Source organism: Esox lucius, chromosome 2, assembly GCF_011004845.1.
Source record: "Esox lucius isolate fEsoLuc1 chromosome 2, fEsoLuc1.pri, whole genome shotgun sequence".
Lineage (NCBI taxonomy): Eukaryota > Metazoa > Chordata > Actinopteri > Esociformes > Esocidae > Esox > Esox lucius.
This window is the reverse complement of record NC_047570.1, coordinates 39,724,315-39,746,117: the sequence shown is the minus strand read 5'-3', so window position 1 is coordinate 39,746,117 and position 21,803 is coordinate 39,724,315. Positions and strand designations below refer to the sequence as shown.

The following is a 21,803-nucleotide window of genomic DNA, read 5'->3' as shown; positions in this document are numbered from 1 at the left end:
CTTGGTGTTTCTCAAAAGGATGAGCAATTTATTACAGTACTAAACTCAAGACTTATAGTATTACTAACCCTAAGACCTGTAGTAATACTAACCCTAAGCCCTTTAGTAGTACTAACCCTAAGACCTATAGTAGTACTAACCCTAAGATCTATAATATTTCTAACCCTAAGACCTGCAGTAGTACCAACCCTAAGAACTATAGTAGTACTAACCCTAAGCCCTTTATTAGTACTAACCCTAAAGACCTGTAGTATTACTAACCCTAAGATCTATAGTATTACTAACCCTAAGATCTATAGTATTACTTACCCTAAGACCTGTAGTAGTACTAACCCTAAGACCTGTAGTAATACTAACCCTAAGCCCTTTAGTAGTACTAACCCTAAAGACCTGTAGAATTACTAACCCTAAGATCTATAGTAGTACTAACCCTAAGACCTATAGTAGTACTAACCCTAAGACCTATAGTATTACTAACCCTAAGACCTATAGTATTACTAACCCTAAGACCTGTAGTAGTACTAACCCTAAGACCTGTAGTAATACTAACCCTAAGCCCTTTATTAGTACTAACCCTAAGACTTACAGTAGTACTAACCACTGTTAAGACCTACCGTTGTTTGAGACCTAACGTTGTTAGGTTTGTTAAAAAAGAGTCCTTAGAATTCTTCTGATTTTAAAATCTTCTTAATGAGGCAGATAGAAATTTCTGAAAAATATAATGTCTGCAGTATCCTCACACAGCCTCAGCAGCCCAATACCAGTCTGGACCATAGACAACATTAAACACACTGAGAAACTGGCCTGGCCTAGTTGGTGATATTAGTAGAAAGGCTAGTTATGAGAAATAATTCTCCACACTGGAGAACAGTGAAATGTGAATGTAAAATCAGTAAAGTACAATAATAAGAGATGGGTCCTGTAGAATACCATTACAACCTGCTTAATGGAATAGCACAGAATATAATGAGAGGTTAATACATGTCAATAGTAGTTTGTTTAAGTTGGTCAAATGCATCTTCCAGTTATTTAAACTGAGTAAACCTTCAGTTTGATGTCTGCTATCTGTTTTAGTTCCAGCAGGTTGTCCTTACTGTTCGTACTCCTCTTTGTTCCCTACTAACAAGGATTAGCAGCACAGAGATATAACATTGAGGTACAACAGCCTACTAATCTGAACTAGGGCATGAAACTCCACATTTTAGTATTCATGTTTTATTCTGCAGAAACACAGACCGCTGTCTAGAAGGAACTAAGGCATAACACTGTGTTGTCTGCTGAAGCAGATAGGCTTAGACCAAGGCTGCTAAACATCCTAGTGTCCTGCATGTTATGACTGACTAGTCCTTCTAATCAACCAAACATGATAACAAACATCTGTGTAAAGAATAATTTATTCATAACCGTCAAAGAAAAATAAAATGTAGCACCATATGGCTATAGATATGAACAATATATAATGTCTGGTGTTAGGCCAGAGCCTGTTCCTGCCAATGTATTTCCACATAGTAAGCCTCACTGAAATCTAACAAAAAGACACTTTTAGTTATGCTTAGATTTTTCCAAGTTAAATAACCTTTCAAGTCAGAAATGATACAAAACAATATGGCTGTCTGTGACACATGGGTAATTAAAGGGCTATTCAATACATTTTCATCTTTATTTACATTGTTTCTTGTATCGTAACCGATTTTCACTGGTGAAAACAGACATTTTCTAGATTATTTTATTTAAATTATTTATCCTAATTAATGACGTCTTGGAGAAATACTTTTGTTGGTCGTTCTTAGTATAAAAAATATTTATAAAAAGTTGTAAGCCATTGTCATCGCTCTGTCATGTTATAAAATGATCTTTTATTGACTTACTGTATGTCAAATTATAACAGGGTGTTTCAATATCTTTACTGTGTTGTTATAACAGGTTATTTCTTTGTCTTGGCTCTATATCTTGTTATAACTGGTTGTTTAGCTGTCTTTAATTTATCTAATGTTGTAACAGGTACTTGCATTGTTTTCAAACTCTAATAATTCACACAATAACAAATGTGTTTAATGTCTAATGTCTTAATATCTCTTTTCAGCCATTTGTGATCCACGACATGAAGTCTCTGCAGGAGGGAGAGCAGTTCATCAACTCACGGCACATGCCCATCCATGTTCTCCAGGAACCCAGATATGAGGATGGGGCTCTCTGTGGACTAGGTATTAAGAAGTTGTTTAAAACTGGGGAGTGTATTATAATGTTGTTCAGACCTGAGGATGGTCTTAGGAAGTTGTTTAAAACTGGGGAGTGTATTATAATGTTGTTCAGACCTGAGGATGGTCTTAGGAAGTTGTTTAAAACTGGGGAGTGTATTATAATGTTGTTCAGACCTGAGGATGGTCTTAGGAAGTTGTTTAAAACTGGGGAGTGTATTATAATGTTGTTCAGACCTGAGGATGGTCTTAGGAAGTTGTTTAAAACTGGGGAGTGTATTATAATGTTGTTCAGACCTGAGGATGGTCTTAGGAAGTTGTTTAAAACTGGGGAGTGTGTTATAATATTAATTAAACCTGGGGATGGTATTATAATTGTGGTGATGTGGAGGACGCAGCAGAATCCATTTGCAGCTTTTATTTAGAATAGTCAACAGGCAGGGTAAATCAGGGGCAGACAGAACAACGGAGAAAATCACAGAGCAGGAGTAGATCACAGGCAAGGGTGGAGACAGGCGGCAGGAATCACAGTCCAATGAACAATCCGGGTCGAGACAGGCAGCAGAACAATCAGAGGTCGGTATAAACAGTCCAAGGTCGGTAACAGTACTTCGCTATGGACTTGAGAGGGAACAGGGTTTATATAGATGAGTGTGGGTGAGTTTCAGGTGTTTGTGCAATCAGTCCCAGGTGAGCGGCATGATGGGATGATGAGTTAATATTCTGGTGAAAGTGTCCTACAGTGGCGAAGAGGAGGTGGAGCGGAAGCCCACTCTGTAACAGTAATGTTGTTTAGACCTGAGGATGGTATTAAGAAGTTGTTTAAAACTGGGAAGTGTATTATATCAATCAATCAATCACATTTATTTATAAAGCCCTTTTTACATCGGCGGATGTCACAAAGTGCTTTTACAAAACACCCGGCCTGAAATCCCAAGGAGCAAACAACAGTAGTTTTGAATTTCAGTGGCTAGGAAAAACTCTCTATGAAGGCTGAAATTTATGAAGAAACCTAGTGAGGACCCAGGCTCAGAGGGGTGACCAGTCCTCTTCTGGCTGTACCAGGTGAACATATTAAGAGTACAAATTATAATAATTTATAAATGCATGTGGGCTGAGTCCAGAGTCTATTAAAACCTAGTCCAGGTTGAAGCATGACCAGATGGACAAGGACAGGGACAACACAGGGGAGGGGGAGGTGTCAGCACAGTGGCAGCTGAAATCGTCAGGTATCGTCTTGATCTGCAACACGACCAGGAGGACTGGACAGGGAAAGCAACGAGTCTTTCAAGCCTGGTACTCCTCAGGTGTGGGCCAAGACCTCATGTCCTCCTAGGTTAAAATGGCAGGAGACAGGGAAAATGTAGAAAATGCATTCCTTAGATCTGCAGGGATTTATAGTGGAGAAGGAGAACTGACCCTACTCCCCCAGCACAATAATATAGCAGCATAAGACCTTGGGGCTGAGATGGGGGGGTCCGGTGACACTGTGGCTCTATCCTGGGGAGGCCCCGGACCGGGCCCAACAGGCAGGAATTCAATCCACCCACATTGCCAAGCATCAACCAAAGGGACCCCCACCAACCACAACCACCCTGAAAGAGGGATGAGTATTGCCAGCAGAGTACAGCCCAGTTTTGACCAAGGAATGGTATTATGAAGTTGTTTGAAACTGGGGATGATATTATAATGTTGTTAGGTCCTGGGGAGTGTATTTTAATATTAATTTGACCTGAGGATGGTATTATAAAATTAATTAGGTGTGGGGATGGTATGATGTCATTTAGACCAAAGGATGTAATTATAATGTTATTTAGACCAGAGGATGAAATTATAATGTTATTTAGACCAGAGGATGTAATTATAATGTAATTTAGACCAGAGGTTGTAATTATAATGTTATTTAGACCAGAGGATGTAATTATAATGTTATTTTGACCAGAGGATGTAATTATAATGTTTTTTCGACCAGAGGATGTAATTATAATGTTTTTTCGACCAGAGGATGTAATTATAATGTTATTTAGACCAGAGGATGTAATTATACTGTTATTTCGACCAGAGGATTGTATGATAATATTAATTAGACCTGAGGATGGTATTATATTGTTGTTTAGACATAGAGATGGTATTATGATGTTGTTAGGCTGTTATTATCATTATAATTCCCTTTCCCGAGCCACATTTGCCAGCTCTGACTGGGGGATCCCGAGGCGTTCCCAGGCCAGTGTCAAAATATAATCTCTCCACCTAGTCCTGGGCCTACCCCGAGGTCTCCTCCCAGCTGGACGTGCCTGGAACACCTCCCTAGGGAGACGTCCTGGGGGCATCCTTACCAGATGCCCGAACCACCTCAACTGGCTCCTTTCGACGCAAAGGAGCAGCGGCTCTACTCCGAGTTCCTCACGGATGGCTGAGCTTCTCACACTATCCTATCCCTAAGGGAGAAGCCAGCCACCCTTCTGAGAAAACCCATTTCAGCCGCTTGTACTCGTGATCTTGTTCTTTCGGTCAAGATTTGGGTTCTATCTGGGTTCTCATTTGTGCGGGAACAAATAGCAATTTCTAAATGGCATTCTAGATGTGCAATCGGGGGAAAATTAAAGGTGCAAGGTGGCTTGTGCAACCGGGATGCAGAGATGGCAGCAGTGAGGTTCCTGAGGTAGACACGTATCTGGATCAACTGAAAATTTTTATTATCAGACTTTGCAATGCAGTGTCAGAGTAGTACAAGGGGAGTAGTGCAACAAGGTACCTTAGAGGCGGGGGGGTATGTTTAGTGTTGGGTTCAGCAGGGTTACAGATGGAAATAAACTGTTCCTGAGCCTGCTGGTGCAAAGAAAAGAGAGACCTATACCGCCTGCCTGATGTTAGGAGGGCAAAAGGTTTTTGGGATGGATTTGAAGGGTCCCTGATGATCCCACGCACCCTGCGCAGACACTGCTTGCCCTGGAGGTCTACGATGGCTGGAAGCTGGGCGGTTTTCCCCACCCGTTGCAGGGCCTTCCGGTCAGCTACAGAGCAACTGCTAAACCACACTATGCCGTAGTTAGTCAGAGTGCTCTTGATTGTGCAGCTGTAAAGGTTCCCAAGGATCTTGGAGGATAATAAAGATATTTATATTATTATTATCATAATGTTTGTTAGTTTTGTTAGGGTTAGTATTTTTTATTTATTTAATTTGTTGTTATACTCTTTGTTATTGTTTATGTGTTTTTTATTTTTCCTGTGAATGTTTTCCCTCGCAGATTTTTTCCAAAATGTTCCTTTTTGGTTAGTTTGTTCCTTTCTATCTAATATAAAAATCTAATTTGCACTTGAATTGCTTCAGGTGGAGGTCTGGCAGGAGGAGTTGGTCTGCCCACTGACGAGGTTCAGCTCAGGTTCTTCTACAGTTGCCAGTCGCGCTCTGCTGAGGCTGTCCGGGAGGTCACAGAGTTTGCTAAGAGCATCCCTGGCTTTGTGGGATTGGATCTAAACGATCAGGTGACCCTGCTGAAATATGGTGTCATTGAGGTGCTCATCATCATGTGGGCCCCACTCATGAACAAAGATGGGACTCTGATCTCCTATGGACAAGTCTTCATGACGAGAGAATTCCTGAAGAGCCTCAGGAAACCATTCTGTGACATGATGGAACCCAAATTTGAATTCTCTGTCAAGTTCAACAGTCTGGAGTTGGACGACAGTGACATGGCACTGTTCCTCGCTGTCATCATTCTCAGTGGAGGTGGGTGGGGCTTAATTATCATTCTCTGTGGAGATGGGTGGGGCTTAATTATCATTCTCTGTGGAGGTGGGTGGGGCTTAGTTATTGCGGTAATGACACAGTAGCACCATTTTTCCACTGCTAAATACAATGGATATAAAAAGTCTACACACCCCTGTTAAAATGCCAGGTTCTTGTGATGTAAAAGAATGAGACAAAGATAAATCATGTCAGAACGTTTTCCTCCTTTAATGTGACCTATAACATGAACAATTCAATTGATAAACAAACTGAAATCTTTGAAGGGGAAAAATTATAAATAATAACTCCAACCAGGATGAGAGAGTTCATAGTGTAGGGCCAGAGTGTCCTCTGTGGATCTGTTTTGTCTGTAGGCAAACTGTAGCTGGTCAAGTGTTGCAGGCATGGAGTCTGTGATGTGTGTTTTAACTAGCTGCTCAAAGCACTTCATGATGATTGGCTTGAGTGCTACAGGGCGGTAGTCATTCATGCAGAGGACTTTTTGCTTTTTTGGCACAGGGACAAATAAGTGTTAATCTTTTTAGGGCTTTACAGACGTCTGCCCTGGTCATTTGGAAAGGGCAGCCGTCCTGGTCCATTTGAGTGTCCATGCCAGGGATGATGTTCTCAAAGCGTGCATAGAAAAAGTTCAGCCAACACTTCCCCCACACTGCCTGTATTGCCTTTATAGTCAGTGATGGTTCTCAGACAACTGGACATGTTCCTGGTATTGGAGCCCTGGTAGAGAGATTCTACATTGAGTCTGTATTGACTTTTTGCTATTTTTATTGTCTTCCTGAGATCATACCGGGATTTCTTATAATCATCCTTGCTGCTGGAGTTGAATGCTACAGATAGACAGGCAGACAGACAGGCAGATAGGCAGACAGACAGGCAGATAGACAGGCAGATGATGGTTGCAGGTCATGGAGTCAGGGTTATACTGTTAGATGTAACATCATCCTGAATCAGAATCATCACCCCTTTTTTTGTCTCGGTCACCAACACACTTTACAACTACAACAAGCTAAACCCAGGGGATTCTCTTTTAGATTGTGTGGTGAGCTGTGGCTTTGCTGTTTGACAACACTTCAACCTTGAACTCTTTCTCTCTCTCCGTTCTCTCTGTTTCCCTCTCAGTGTTTCTCTCTCCTTACCTCTTCCTCTCACTCTCTTTTTCTTTCTCTCTTTTTTACTTTGTCTCTATTTCTCTCTCTGTTTCTTTATGGCTTTATGTACTGCATTTCTCTCTATTTCTCTCTCTGTTTCTTTATGGCTTTCTGTACTGCATTTCTCTCTATTTCTCTCTCTGTTTCTTTATGGCTTTCTGTACTGCATTTCTCTCTATTTCTCTTTCTAACTTCTCCATTCCCCTTTTCTGTCTTTTGTTTCTTCCTCTATTATTTCAATTAGACTTTTCACAGAAACAAGTCTAGATAAAGCTAAAGTGTGTAAATATCACTCTAAAATATAGATATGTGTTGTATGTTAATTGCAGATCAGATTATTTGTGCCATGTTCCTATGAAATATGTTATTCTTGCTGATTCTCGGGTTTAAATTGGGGTCATGTTCCTTTGAAATATGTTATTCATGCTGATTCTCGGGTTTAAACTGGGGTCATGTTCCTATGATTCTATATGTTATTCATGCTGATTCTCGGGTTTAAACTGGGGTCATGTTCCTATGATTCTATATGTTATTCATGCTGATTCTCGGGTTTAAACCGGGGTCATGTTCCTATGATTCTATATGTTATTCATGCTGACTATTGGGTTTAAATCAGGAACCTATTTGTCTGGTCCATATTAAGACATACTGTACCTGCATTAGCTGCCTCTGCTTCATACTCAACACTCAATACTACATGACCTATATATATTTTCTACATGATGATGAACAGTCATTGGTAGGTAGAATATGAATTTAGAAGTTGTGACTTTCTTTCCTTTCATTTCTGTCCTCCAGTTTCACCCATGTTTCAAACACTGCCTCATAGCCATATCCTGTCTGTCTGTTTGTGTGCCTGTCTGTTTGTGTGCCTGTCTGTGGGTGTGTGTGCGTGTGTGTGTGTGTGTGTGTGTGTGTGTGTGTGTGTGTGTGTGTGTGTGTAGATCGTCCAGGCCTGCTGAATGTGAAGCCTATTGAGGAGCTACAGGAAACAGTACTTCACTCTCTTGAGCTACAGCTAAAACTCAACCACCCAGAATCCTTGCAGCTCTTCGCCAAGGTATTGCTCTGAAGTAATAATTTACTGGCTTTCTTATTCTAGTTCCAAAAACTCTGATCACTTCTGTAACTTAAGTTCCAGTTCTGGCATGATTTCTGATTATAGTTGCCTGGGTATTCCCCTGTTCTCTCAAGTCAACTTCCTGTGTTTGGTCCTATGAATCTTTGTGATGTGTTGTCTTGTTGTCTTGATGTGTTGTCTTCAAATCTTCATCATGTTTTCCTAAGGATTCATTGGCTGTATGTAAATTCTCCTTACAAAGGAAACATTGCACTTTGTTTTGTGCAGCTTCTCCAGAAGATGACGGATCTGAGACAGATTGTAACAGACCATGTTCACTTGATCCAGCTGCTGAAGAAGACTGAGGTGGATCTGTGTCTTCATCCCCTGATGCAGGAAATCATGAAGGACCTGTATTAGTTGGCCCCCTGAATGTATTCCCTACACAGAGAACAACTTTCCCTGTATAGGAGACCTTTTATGAAAACTCTAGGGTTAGGGATAGCTAAATCTATCTCCAGTCTGAGCCCACCCACATTACAGAGACTGCTGTATTATTGGTGCCACCGTGGAGCCTTGTAATAGTAGTGGTAGTGGCAGTAATGGTATTAGTAGTGATAATAATAGTTGCAGTAGTACTAAAAGTAGTAGTTGTTTTAAAAGTAGTATTAGTAGTCATAGTAGTAGTATTAGGATATTGTTAAGATGTTTACCTTGTGGTTATTGTTCCACTGGGTGCTGTTGGAAAGGAAAGGGGAATGAACTCCACTGTGAATATTCTGAGCCTTACGCCATCTGATGCGAGACAATGAGCCATTTATTTTCTCTGCATCATCACACACAGTATCATTATATGTATGTCATATGTGATTGATTGTGTTTATTACAGTGTTCATATACAACCACTGTCATACATACCAGATTCCAGATCAGAGAATCAGTTTCTAGATCAGAGAACCAGTTTCCAGATCAGAGAACCTGTATGTTTCATAGTGCTTTATGTTGCATAGTGCTTTATGTTGCATAGTGCTTTATGTTGCATAGTGCTGTATATTTCATAGTGCTGTATGTTTCATAGTGCTGTATGTTTCATAGTGCTGTATGTTTCATAGTGCTTTATGTTTCATAGTGCTCTGTGTTTCATAGTGCTTTATGATGCATAGTGCTGTATGTTGCATAGTGCTGTATGTTTCATAGTGCTTTATGTTGCATAGTGCTGTATGTTTCATAGTGCTTTATGTTGCATAGTGCTGTATGTTTCATAGTGCTTTATGTTGCATAGTGCTGTATGTTGCATTGTGCTTTATGTTGCATAGTGCTGTATGTTTCATAGTGCTGTATGTTTCATAGTGCTTTATGTTGCATAGTGCTGTATGTTTCATAGTGCTGTATGTTTCATAGTGATCTGTGTTGCATAGTGCTGTATGTTTCATAGTGCTTTATGTTGCATAGTGCTGTATGTTTCATAGTGCTTTATGTTGCATAGTGCTGTATGTTTCATAGTGCTGTATGTTTCATAGTGCTGTATGTTTCATAGTGCTTTATGTTGCATAGTGCTGTATGTTTCATAGTGCTGTATGTTTCATAGTGATCTGTGTTGCATAGTGCTGTATGTTTCATAGTGCACCTAGATATATTTTGCACACTTACATTTTTCTACGCATGCGCACATTCTCTTTGCAAAAGAGGTTTTGTTTTGATCCCAATCTCCCAGTCATACAGGAGGTTAACTCTTTACTCACCTGGGTTTCTATAGTATGAGAGTGCAGCATATTCAACCCTGTTTCCAAAGAAGTTGTGGGACACTGTGTAAAATGTTAAGAAAAACAGAATGCAATGATGTGCAAATCATTTAAACCCTATTTTCAATAGAAATAGTACAGACATCATATCAAATGTTGAAACTGAGACATTTTATTGTTTCTTGAAAAAGATATGCCTACTTTGAATTTGATTCAGTAACATGTTCAAAAAAGTTGGGACAGAGGCAACAAAAGACTAGAAAAGTTGTGTAATACTAAAAAACTAAACCTGGTGGAATATCACACAAGTAATCAGGTCAATTGGCAACAGGTCAGTAAAATGATTAGGTATTAAAAGATCATTCCAGAGAGGATGTGTCTGTCAGAAGAGAGCAAAACTACTGCAGTTGGTCTCCAAATTTCTCAAAAGCTTACAGAACATTGTTAAAAAGAGGTGATGCAACACTGATAAACAAAATGGCCATGTATTTTTCCAAAAACAATAATATTTCTCTGTCTCATCATTTCATATTTTGTCTTTGTACTTTTTTCAATTAAATACAGGGTTTAATGATTTGCACATCATTGCATTCTGTTTTTATTTGCATTTTACGCAGCGTCCCAACTTTTTGGGGAGGTTTTGGGGTTGGATAATATAGTGTGTTTCCTGATATTTTGAGTAATTTGTCAGCTGTATTTTTCTATTTTTATGATCAATGTGAGAAATTAATATTTTTGTACATATGTAGCTAGATGAACATCAAATTTCAGAGTATAACAGCTTATTTTAAAATGCTGTGCTTATCTCAAATAAGAGTTTTTTTCAGATTTTATTTTCATGTATTTGCTACTACTTATTATTGTTGTGAGAGTTTAAATGGACTAGTTTTGACGTTTGAAAAAATTACACTCTTGAACCCTATCAATATATGTAAATAAATATTTTGTATTTGGTGAATATTTTTTACAAATAATTTTATACAAGTAAAAATTAAAAGGTGGGATTTGACGGTTATACCTGGGTAACTCTTATGTCACATACAAAGGACATTTTTAAGTTCCTTTCGAACAGCATTTAAAATAGAATAAATAACACATGGAAAGCCACCTGCTAATTTTTTTTTTAAACACTTTTGTGTATATATATAACACATAATATCTGTATTTTTATTTGTAGTTGGCAGCTTTTTGGACATTAAAAAATCAGCATTAGAACTTCCTAACAGATTTTAGGCCTATGTTTGTGCAGCCTAGACACAAAGCTATTTCACGCCCATGATGTAATCAGCTGTCTTTCCAGAACACACCCTGTTGTGTTGCAACATTACTGAACTCTGCTGAACTACTCACAAGATAAACATCTGATAACTTTCACAAGGATATCCAACTGAACACCAACCATTCAGGTTTTCCACAATAATTTCTAAATTTAGTACCCATATTTAAAGTGATTAATTAAATACTTTTTATTTACTATTTATTTAGGTTAGTCTCATGAAGATAAACACATACTTAGCAGAATGTAGCCAAAATGTACAGTATATACATTGATCAGCCAAAACATTATGACCACTGACAGGTGAAGTGAATAACACTGATACACCCATCAGCCATAACATTATGACCACTGACAGGTGAAGTGAATAACACTGATACACCGATCAGCCATAACATTATGACCACTGACAGGTGAAGTGAATAACACTGATACACCCATCAGCCATAACATTATGACCACTGACAGGTGAAGTGAATAACACTGATACACCGATCAGCCATAACATTATGACCACTGACAGGTGAAGTGAATAACACTGATACACCCATCAGCCATAACATTATGACCACTGACAGGTGAAGTGAATAACACTGATACACCCATCAGCCATAACATTATGACCACTGACAGGTGAAGCTATCATGGCACCTGGGATATATTAGGCAGCAAGTCAACATTCTGTCCTCAAAGTTGATGTATTAAAAGCAGGAAAAATGGGCAAGCGTAAGGATCTGAGCGACTTTGACAAGGGACAAATTGTGATGGCTAGACGACTGGGTCAGAGCATCTCCAAAACTGCAGCCTTTGTGGGGTGTTCCTGGTCTGCAGTGGTCAGCAGCTATCAAAAGTGGTCAAAAGGGGACAGGATGCAATAAAATGCAACTGAATTACTTAAAAATAATACAATGTGATTTTCTGGATTTTTGTTTTAGATTCCGTCACTCACAGTTGAAGAGTACCTATGATAAAAATTGCAGACTTCTATATGCTTTGTAAGTGGGAAAATCTGCAAAATTGGCAGTGTATCAAATGCTTCTCCCCACTGTATCTGGAGAACACATGGCACCAGGATGCACTATGGGAAGGAGGCAACCTGGCAGAAGCAGTGTGATGTTTTGGGCAATGTTCTGCTGGGAAACCTTGGGTCCTGCCATTCATGTGGATGTTACTTTGACACGTACCACCTACTTAGGCATTGTTGCAGACCATGTGCACCCTTTCATGGCATGGTATTCCCTGATGGCATTGGCCTCTTTCAGCAGGATAATGCACCATGCCACCAAGAAGAAATGGTTCAGGAATGGTTTGAGGAAGTTCAAGGTATTGACTTGGCCTCCAAATTCATCAGATTTCAATCCAATCGAGTATCTGTGGGATGTGCTGGACAAACAGGTCCGATCCATGGAGGCCCCACCTCGCAACTTACAGGACTTAAAGGTTCTGCTGCTAACGTCTTGGTGCCAGATACCACAGCACACCTTCAGAGGTCTAGTGGAGTCCATGCCTCGATTGGTCAGGACTGTTTTGGCGGCAAAAGGGAGACCTACACAATATTAGGCAGGTGGTCATAATGTTATGGCTGATTGGTGTAGTATGTGATACTATATACTGTGATACTGGGATTAAATTATTTTGATAATTATGCCAATGCTATGTGACATTTCAGCCAATTATATATGACCCTACCCTAACCGTAACCTAGCTTTAGATTAACCTTTTTATTTTATAGGAATAAATCATGTCTGTCACTTAGGAACTGAAAATGTATTGTGTAAGCAACTTTTATGTTGCTAACTAGATTATAGTCATTTACTATACATGCATATACTATATGCCTCAGCTTCTGTCCTCAAATCTCTGGATGTAGTATATAATCAGTATATGAGTATGTACAGAGAAAACTAGATGAAAGAACAGCAGTTACAAAACACATACACTGCTAGACAGTGCTAGAGCTACATTTGTGCTCAGATGTTGGCACACCCTTGGAGAATTGGTAATATATGTACCATTTGTAAAGAAAACATGAGTGAGCAGGCAAAACACATTTTTATTTCTTATGGGATTCAAATTCAACTATAGGTCATAACAGAATACTATGTATTGCTCTCTTTAGCATCAATGACAGCGTGCAGTTTTTTATAATAGTTGTCTAAGAGGGCCCAAATTCTTGCCGTGGTATAGCTGCCCATTCGTCTTGGCAGAATGCCTCCAGGTCATGCAAAGTCTTGGGTCATCTTGCATGAGATCTCCCCTGTGTCAAGGTGTTGACCAGACTTTTTTGTGGCATTCAAGGGTATGTAAACTTTTGATCAGGGCCATTTGGGTGATTTCTGTTGATTTATAAATTTAGATTTAGATTTAAATTATGATTTTAAATGGAGCCAAACAACTATGTGATAATAAATGGCTTCATATGATCACTATCCTTAAATAAAATCCAGATAAAAGAAAGATCAGTCATTATTTTCTAAATCAATGCCAAAATTTCACAATTTCTGCCAGGGTATGTAAATTTATGAGCACAACTGTACCACAAGCCTTTCCAGAACGGGGTAAAACTGCTTTTGAATATTTTGCACCACACTCAGGGAATGGCATTCAGAGTAATCATAAGTTAAAATAACTATTTTATTTAGTTTAGTTCATATACATGTATCTTGTAGTTTAGTTTTTATAAATTATATTTTTATTGTATATTGTATTTTCTTTTTTTTATGTATTTCTTATATCCATTTGTATGTGTTTTCATTCGTTGTACTACAAGGCTCAGCTCAGCCTGGGAATGTCGATGGTTAATTTAACAAAGCTGAAGTGGGCTCGTCTGTTATGGTGAATGAGGGGATTTCTACTTCAGCCTCAGCTGGTAAATCCTGAATAGAGCTGGCAAAGTCCCAGGTAGAGACCCAGCCCACCGTGAGATCGGAACCCAAGCATCTCTCCATCAAATGGGCTCGAAGTTGAGAAGGCTGTTTGGCACTAACAATATAGTTGGCAGGTGGGTATTCTGGAACCTGATGCTGTTTGTATTGATCATTAAATGTGTTATTTACAGTGAGTCTTGTCAGCATATCCTTACTTTGTTAGTATCCAGTCTCAACTGACTTACTCCTGCCAAGATTCTCCAGTCTATCTGCCAAATAATTTTCAAAAGCATATCTTTCCTTCTCTGAAAGCCCCTTGACCAAAGGAACATATCCAAAGATAGCACACTAGATGAGGAAGTCTTGTTTTTGCAGTAATAATGTTCATGTTTGTATCCACAAAATAACAACTTCTCTCTGTCTTCTTTGCTGGGAATTCCTCTGCAGGGAGAGGTCTGGTTCTGTGTTGGGATGAGACTCACCTATCCCAGAGAAATAAAGAAAGGGAACACAAACCTTGAAAGAACCTTGAGAGAATTCCATGTGGCGCAGTGGTCTAAAATGCTTGTTTGTAGTGCCAAGCTGTACACCACGGTCTAGGTTCAAGCCTTGACAGTGTTGATGGTTGAAATGTGTCTGGGAGCTAAATGGGATGTGGAGCAGTCATCAGCAAGGATTTCCTCATCACTCTCTAGATATTCCTTCAGGCAGGTTTGGCACCTGCAAGCTATCTGTGGTTGTGATGGAAATGAGCATTACCTCACATGCGCTGATTTAACTGACTTCCAAGTTGGAAAATTGTGGAGGGGAGAAAAGGAGAATTTCTATTTGGGTAAAAACATATACCTATAAACACTTGAGAAACTCAATTCAAGCATAGCATATTTTTAAATGGGATTTTACCTTTACATCTAAATTGCATTTTCAATCTTCCACAGAGGATTGATCCAGCCCTTAGAGGTCATTTCAATTGGTTCTCATATGGACTTATATAATTCAGTCAGTTACACTAGGATCAATTACCTTACAATGATGCTCCACTGAAGAACAAGTTTAATCTAATTCTGTAATCCACCCTCTGACGTTCACCATTGTTGCCTCATGTGACTTTATAGACCAAAGTCAATCTTGCATTGCTCACAGAAAGAGTGGGATACTTGCTGTCATCAGATCTTGCCATGTTTAAATTTCACAGAACATTAAAGATGAGTATTGTGGGGTTTGACAGGTTTAACAATGCCTGCTGAGCACTTCTTCAAGACTCCTCCCCTTTACAAAGGCTTCAACTGGTTTGTGTCTGACAGCCAGCCAGGCAGGATTGATTATTAATCAGTGAGACAGGACACATTTCATAACTTTAAGATTAACCGTTGATAAGATTAAACTGTTGTTTTTCTTCATTTTTTGATTAAAAGTATACAGTATTTTTCCAGATATTTTAAATAAAGATTGTTGCCATTTCAGACACTAAATTAAGTTCAAAACTAAAAAAGTATAGTAAAGTATTAGTTAGACTTACAGAGAACAACTTAGACAATTAAAGTAAAGATTAATTAAAATGATTCACTCTTTGTTATTACACTATGTAAACTCTTTCCTGAGACAATAATCCTGCAAAGAGCTAATGAAAAGGATCAGGCCTCTCGTGAGTCTTTGGTTGTTTTAGAATGTGTTCCTTCTTGGCAACATATTGTGAAACCAGTCCCAAAGGGCTATCCACCCACCTAAAGCTCTCAGCAGTTGAACTCTCGTTCTAGAACTCTCAGCATAAATAATAATAGTCATATTAAAAGTATTACATGTGTAAAGTGACTTTCATTATACAGAATATTGTTATTATAATGGTCAGTGTAAACCCATCTAGATTGCATAAATGTGTACTGGAATTGCATTTGAATTCAGAAGATTTAGAATTAGAATTGTCTCAACAAAAATTATATTTAATATTTCAATACACTTAATAAATGTTTTTATTTTATGGAAATACACTTTTGATGTCATCTTAACCTTCGTTTTCACCGGTGAGTTTTGGTCCCATAAAATAAATGCTGAATATCAGTCATACAAGGATGCAAAGTGGCAGAGCTGTGACCTTGACTGATGTCAGATCCTCAATGTTCCAAAACACCAGACATGGCATGTTGGCCTTGGTTCTGCATCCAGTCAGGACCCTGCCCTAATGCAATTAAATGAGAAATAATAAGCTTTATAGTATCTGTAAGCAGTATAAATTACACTAGCAGTATAATACTCAGAATGTAGTAACATTAATACTCTGTATGATACTCATTATGTGTGATGACTAATACTCATGTGTGATGTAAAGAGTATGAATTATATTAAGAGTATAATACTCATAATGGAGTAGGAGTAATACTCTGTATGTACTGTCAATAATACTATGTATCTAGGAGTAATAATACTCTGTATCTAGGATCAATCTCTATATATCATTAGTTATGCTCTGTATGCATGATGAATTATACTTTGTATAAATGATTAATAATACTCTATATACAATTAATTATACTCTGCATATATGATTAATAACCCTCTGTATATATGATTAATAATACTCTATATATATTATTAATGATACTCAGTATATGAGATGAATAATACTATGTATCTAGGATGAATACATCTCTGTACATAGTACAAAAAATGCTCTGTAAGTAGGATGAATAATACTCTGTATCTATAATAGATTATATTTTGTACACTACCTTTCAAAAGTTTGGGGTCACTTTGAAATGTCATTGTTTTCAAAAGAAAAGCACATTTTCTGTCCATTAAAATAACATCACATTTATTAGAAACACAGTGTAGAGAATGTTAATGTAGTAAATGACTACTGTAGCTGGAAATTACTGATTTGCAAAGGACTATCTACATTGACCTACAGAGGCCCATTATCAGCAACCATCAGTCCTGTGTTCCAATGGCAAGTTGTGTTTGCTAATAAGGTTATACTTTTAAAGGGCTAATTGATAATTAGAAAACTTTTTGCAAGTATGTTAGCACAGCTGAAAACTGTTGTGCTGATTAAAGGCCTTAGACTATTTGAGTATTTGGAGCTAACCTTAACCAGAATACAAGGAGGAGTGGTAGGCCCCAGTGCACAAATAAGCAAGGGGACAAATACATTAGAGTGCCTAGTTTGAGAAGGAGACACCTCACAGGTCCTCAACTGGCAGCTTCATTAAATAGTAAGCGCCAAACACTAGTATCAACGTCAACAGTGAAGAGGCAAATCTGGGATGCTGGCCTTCTAGGCAGAGTTGCAAAGAAAAATCCATAAATACTGGCCAATAAAAATTAATTATTAAGATGGGCAAAAGAACACAGACACTGGACAGAGGAATAAAGTTTTCATACAGTATTATTCATAGTTATATATAAATAAAGACTTTCTGACCAGATAAACAACTTTAAGCTGTTTTCTCAGGTGTGTTCAAACATTTGACTGGTTATACACTAATCAGCTATAACATCATGACCACTGACAGGTGAAGTGAATAACACTGATAATCTCGTTATCATGGCACCTGGCAGTGGGTGGGATATATTAGGCATCAAGTGAACATTCCGTCCTCAAAGTTGACCTGAGGATCTCAGCGACTTTGACAACGGCCAAATTGTGATGGCTAGACAACTGTGTCAGTGCATTTCCAAAACTGGGGTTCCAAGTCTGAAGTGGTCAGTAGTTATCAAAAGTGGTCCAAGGAAGGAAAAGGGAGTGAAACCTGGCCCGTGTGGTCCGATTCAACAGACGAGCTACTGTAGCTCAAATTGCTGAAAAGGTTAATGCTGGTACTGATAGAAAGGTGTCAGAACACACAGTGCATCCCAGTTTGTTTCGTATGGGGCTGTGTAGCCACAGACCAGTCAGGGTGCCCATGCTGACCCCTGTCCACTGCCGAAAACACCTAAAATGGGCATGTGAGCATCAGAACTGGACCATGGAGCAATGGAAGGAGGTGGCGTGGTCTGATAAATCATGTTTTCTTTTACATCACGTGGATGGCCGGGTGCATGTGTGTCACTTACCTGGAGAACACATGGCACCAGGATGCACTATGGGAAGAAGGCAAGCCAGCGGAGGCAGTGTGATTGTGATAACTGCGCCCTCTGCTGCCTCTCCTCCCCCTGCAGCAGACAGGCTCCAGCGTTCGATATCACCGGCCTTCTGACACCACCGCTCATCTTATTATACATTTCACCTCTTGTTTAGCGCACCTGGTCCTCATTCTCATCATTCCCCCCAGTATATATGTTCCATCTGCTAATTGACTTGAATTCAAACAGCTGCAAAAGCTGATTGATGTTACTGTAGCTTGCTTGCAAACACTAGCTAACCGCTAGCTAACATAACGAGTGACCTGTCATTCAATGCAGAGAAAATTAAGGCTGGTGACGGTAAGAAATGTTTTAATTTTATTGAGTGGTAGAAGTAAAGAAATGTCTAACATATCCTTTGTTTGAAATATAAGTCAGCCACCAACGACAGACTGTCAGATTCCCCCACATGCACTGTACCTGCACAATGACCCACTGCTGACGACTGGGGGGGCAGTAGATCAAACCACTGTGAGGCAAAGGCGGGGGGGGGGGGGGGTCACAAATTAAACCTGCTATTAAGTGTCTATATTCAGCACAAGTGCTTTCATTGCATCTTATTACTATTACTGAAATAACATAGTTATGATTACATTTATATATTGGGGGGGACAAATCATAGTTTTCCCCAGGATGGGGGAGGGGTCATGTCCCCCTGTCCACCCCAGGATTTCCCCCTATGGTACCACCTACCTGAGCATTGTTGCAGACCATGTGCACTTTTTCACGACACCAGGATTCCCTGATGGCCCTGGCCTCTATCTTCAGGATAATGGTTCAGGAGTAAGCAAAATGGTACAGGAATTGGTAGAGGAACACAACAACGAGCTCCAGGTGATTACTTGGCCTCCAAATTCCCCAGACCTAAATCCAAACGAGCATCTGTGCAATGTGCTGGACAAACTGGTCTGATCCATGGAGGCCCCACCTCGCAACTTACAGGACTTAAAGGAACTGCTGCTGTTTTGGTGGCAAAAGGGAGACCTACACAATATTAGGAGTAGATATACTGTACATATATGCATACACTCACCTAAAGGATTATTAGGAACACCATACTAATACTGTGTTTGACCCCCTTTCGCCTTCAGAACTGCCTTAATTCTACTTGGCATTGATTCAACAAGGTGCTGAAAGCATTCTTTAGAAATGTTCAAGAAACCAATTTGAAATGATTCGAGCTTTGTGACATGGTGCATTATCCTGCTGGAAGTTGCCATCAGAGGATGGGTACATGGTGGTAATAAAGGGATGGACATGGTCAGAAACAATGCTCAGGTAGGCCGTGACATTTAAACGTTTGCATTTTATTGCATCCTGTCCCCTTTTGACCACTTTTGATAGCTACTGACCACTGCAGACCAGGAACACCCCACAAGGGCTGCAGTTTTGGAGATGCTCTGACCCAGTCGTCTAGCCATCACAATTTGTCCCTTGTCAAAGTCGCTCAGATCCTTACGCTTGCCCATTTTTCCTGCTTCTAATACATCAACTTTGAGGACAGAATGTAGACTTGCTGCCTAATATATCCCAGGTGCCATGATAGCTTCACCTGTCAGTGGTCATAATGTTATGGCTGATCGGTGTATCAGTGTTATTCTCTTCACCTGTCAGTGGTCATAATGTTATGGCTGATCTGTGTATCAATGTTATTCACTTCACCTGTCAGTGGTCATAATGTTTTGGCTGATCAATGTACACTCACCTAAAGGATTATTAGGAACACCATACTAATACTGTGTTTGACCCACTTTCGCCTTCAGAACTGCCTTAATTCTACGTGGCATTGATTCAACAAGGTGCTAAAAGCATTCTTTAGAAATGTTGGCCCATATTGATAGAACAGCATCTTGCAGTTGATGGAGATTTGTGGGATGCACATCCAAGGCACGAAGCTCCCGTTCCACCACATCCCAAAGATGCTCTATTGGGTTGAGATCTGGTGACTGTGGGGACCATTTCAGTACAGTGAACTCATTGTCATGTTCAAGAAACCAATTTGAAATGATTTGAGTTTGTGACATGGTGCATTATCCTACTGGAAGTAGCCATCAGAGGATGGGTACATGATGGTCATAAAGGGATGGACATGGTCAGAAACAATGCTCAGGTAGGCTGGGGCATTTAAACAAGGGGCCTAAAGTGTGCCAAGAAAACATCCCCCACACCATTACACCACCACCACCAGCCTGCACAGTGGTAACAAGACATGATGGATCCATGTTCTCATTCTGTTTACGACCAAATTCTGACTCTACCATCTGAATGTCTCAACAGAAATCGAGACTCATCAGACCAGGCAACATTCTTCCAGTCTTCAACTGTCCAATTTGGGTGAGCTTGTGCAAATTGTAGCCTCTTTTTCCTATTTGTAGTGGAGATGAGTGGTACCTGGTGGGGTCTTCTGCTGTTATAGCCCATCCGCTTCAAGGTTGTGCGTGTTGTGGCTTCACAAATGCTTTGCTGCATACCTCGGTTGTAACAAGTGGTTATTTCAGTCAAAGTTGCTCGTCTATCAGCTTGAATCAGTCGGCCCATTCGCCTCTGACCTCTAGCATCAACAAGGCATTTTCGCCCACAGGACTGCCGCATACTGGATGTTTTTCCCTTTTCACACCATTCTTTGTAAACCCTAGAAATGGTTGTGCGTGAAAATCCCAGTAACTGAGTAGATTGTGAAATACTCAGACCGGCCCATCTGGCACCAACAACCATGCCACGCTCAAAATTGCTTAAATCACCTTTTTTTTACCATTCTGACATTCAGTTTGGAGTTCAGGAGATTGTCTTGACCAGGACCACACCCCTAAATGCATTGAAGCAACTGCCATGTGATTGATTGATTTGATAATTGCATTAATAAGATATTGAACAGGTATTCCTAATAATCCTTTAGGTGAGTGTATATCCATGTATTTTAATTCATGTGGTTCTATTGAAAGTGAAGAAACTGTGTTGTGACTAAACCTCAACATGACCACTGTAAGAGGGGCCAGAGGAAAGGCATTTTGACCTCTGTCCCAGTAGTCTCTATGGTGGCTCCACCAGCACAAGACCATGATGTAGTCTTAGATATTATTATGATGCGTCAAGCACTGGTGGTTAGTGTGGTTATGGTTCATGTTAGGTCAGGATTAGGGTAATATATTTTAGAGTTAAATAAGGTTAGGTTGGTTTAAATTAAGCTGGGTTTTGTTTAGGGTTAGGTTTGGTTGGTTATGTCACTGGTGCTTTTTTGGAAGGAAGGGAATCTAGGCAAGTGCCAATAATTTATCTGCCTATTCACTGGCATACCTGAGACCTTCAGCCCTCACAAAATGGCCCACAAGATATGTATTTCACTTTTTGACATAGTTGTAGTTTCTCTGCTTTTAGAAAAAAACTTTGATTTCCAGGATCTTTTCATGGTTATTTTAAAGCATTTTGACAGAAAGGCCATTTGGGAGGCACGTGATGAGACATTTCTTTTAGGTGAACCGAACCTGTTCACACAAACAAAATACTTGAGATGCCCATCACCACAAGGTAGTAAATGATACACTAGCTTCCTAGTCCCCAACATAAGTTAGCAAACATCTCCCACTACTGGTGCTACTTATGTATTACATTAAATGTAGTTAGGAACTACTAGATTAACGAGCC

At 39.5% G+C, this 21,803-nt stretch overlaps 1 protein-coding gene across 4 annotated transcripts in view; it reads left to right on the top strand.

The window, feature by feature from the left end:
* The window catches only part of pparg (peroxisome proliferator-activated receptor gamma), a 51,862-nt gene extending 43,274 nt beyond the window's left edge, over positions 1-8,588 (top strand). For all 4 annotated transcript variants that reach the window (XM_034297489.1, XM_034297490.1, XM_034297494.1 and 1 more), the window contains exons 6-9: positions 2,084-2,204; positions 5,530-5,928; positions 8,042-8,157; positions 8,446-8,588. In XM_034297489.1, the coding sequence (XP_034153380.1) occupies positions 2,084-2,204; positions 5,530-5,928; positions 8,042-8,157; positions 8,446-8,577 (768 nt within the window). In that variant the 3' untranslated portion in view covers positions 8,578-8,588. The remainder of the gene's footprint in view (positions 1-2,083; positions 2,205-5,529; positions 5,929-8,041; positions 8,158-8,445) is intronic.
* The last annotated feature ends 13,215 nt before the right edge of the window (positions 8,589-21,803 follow it).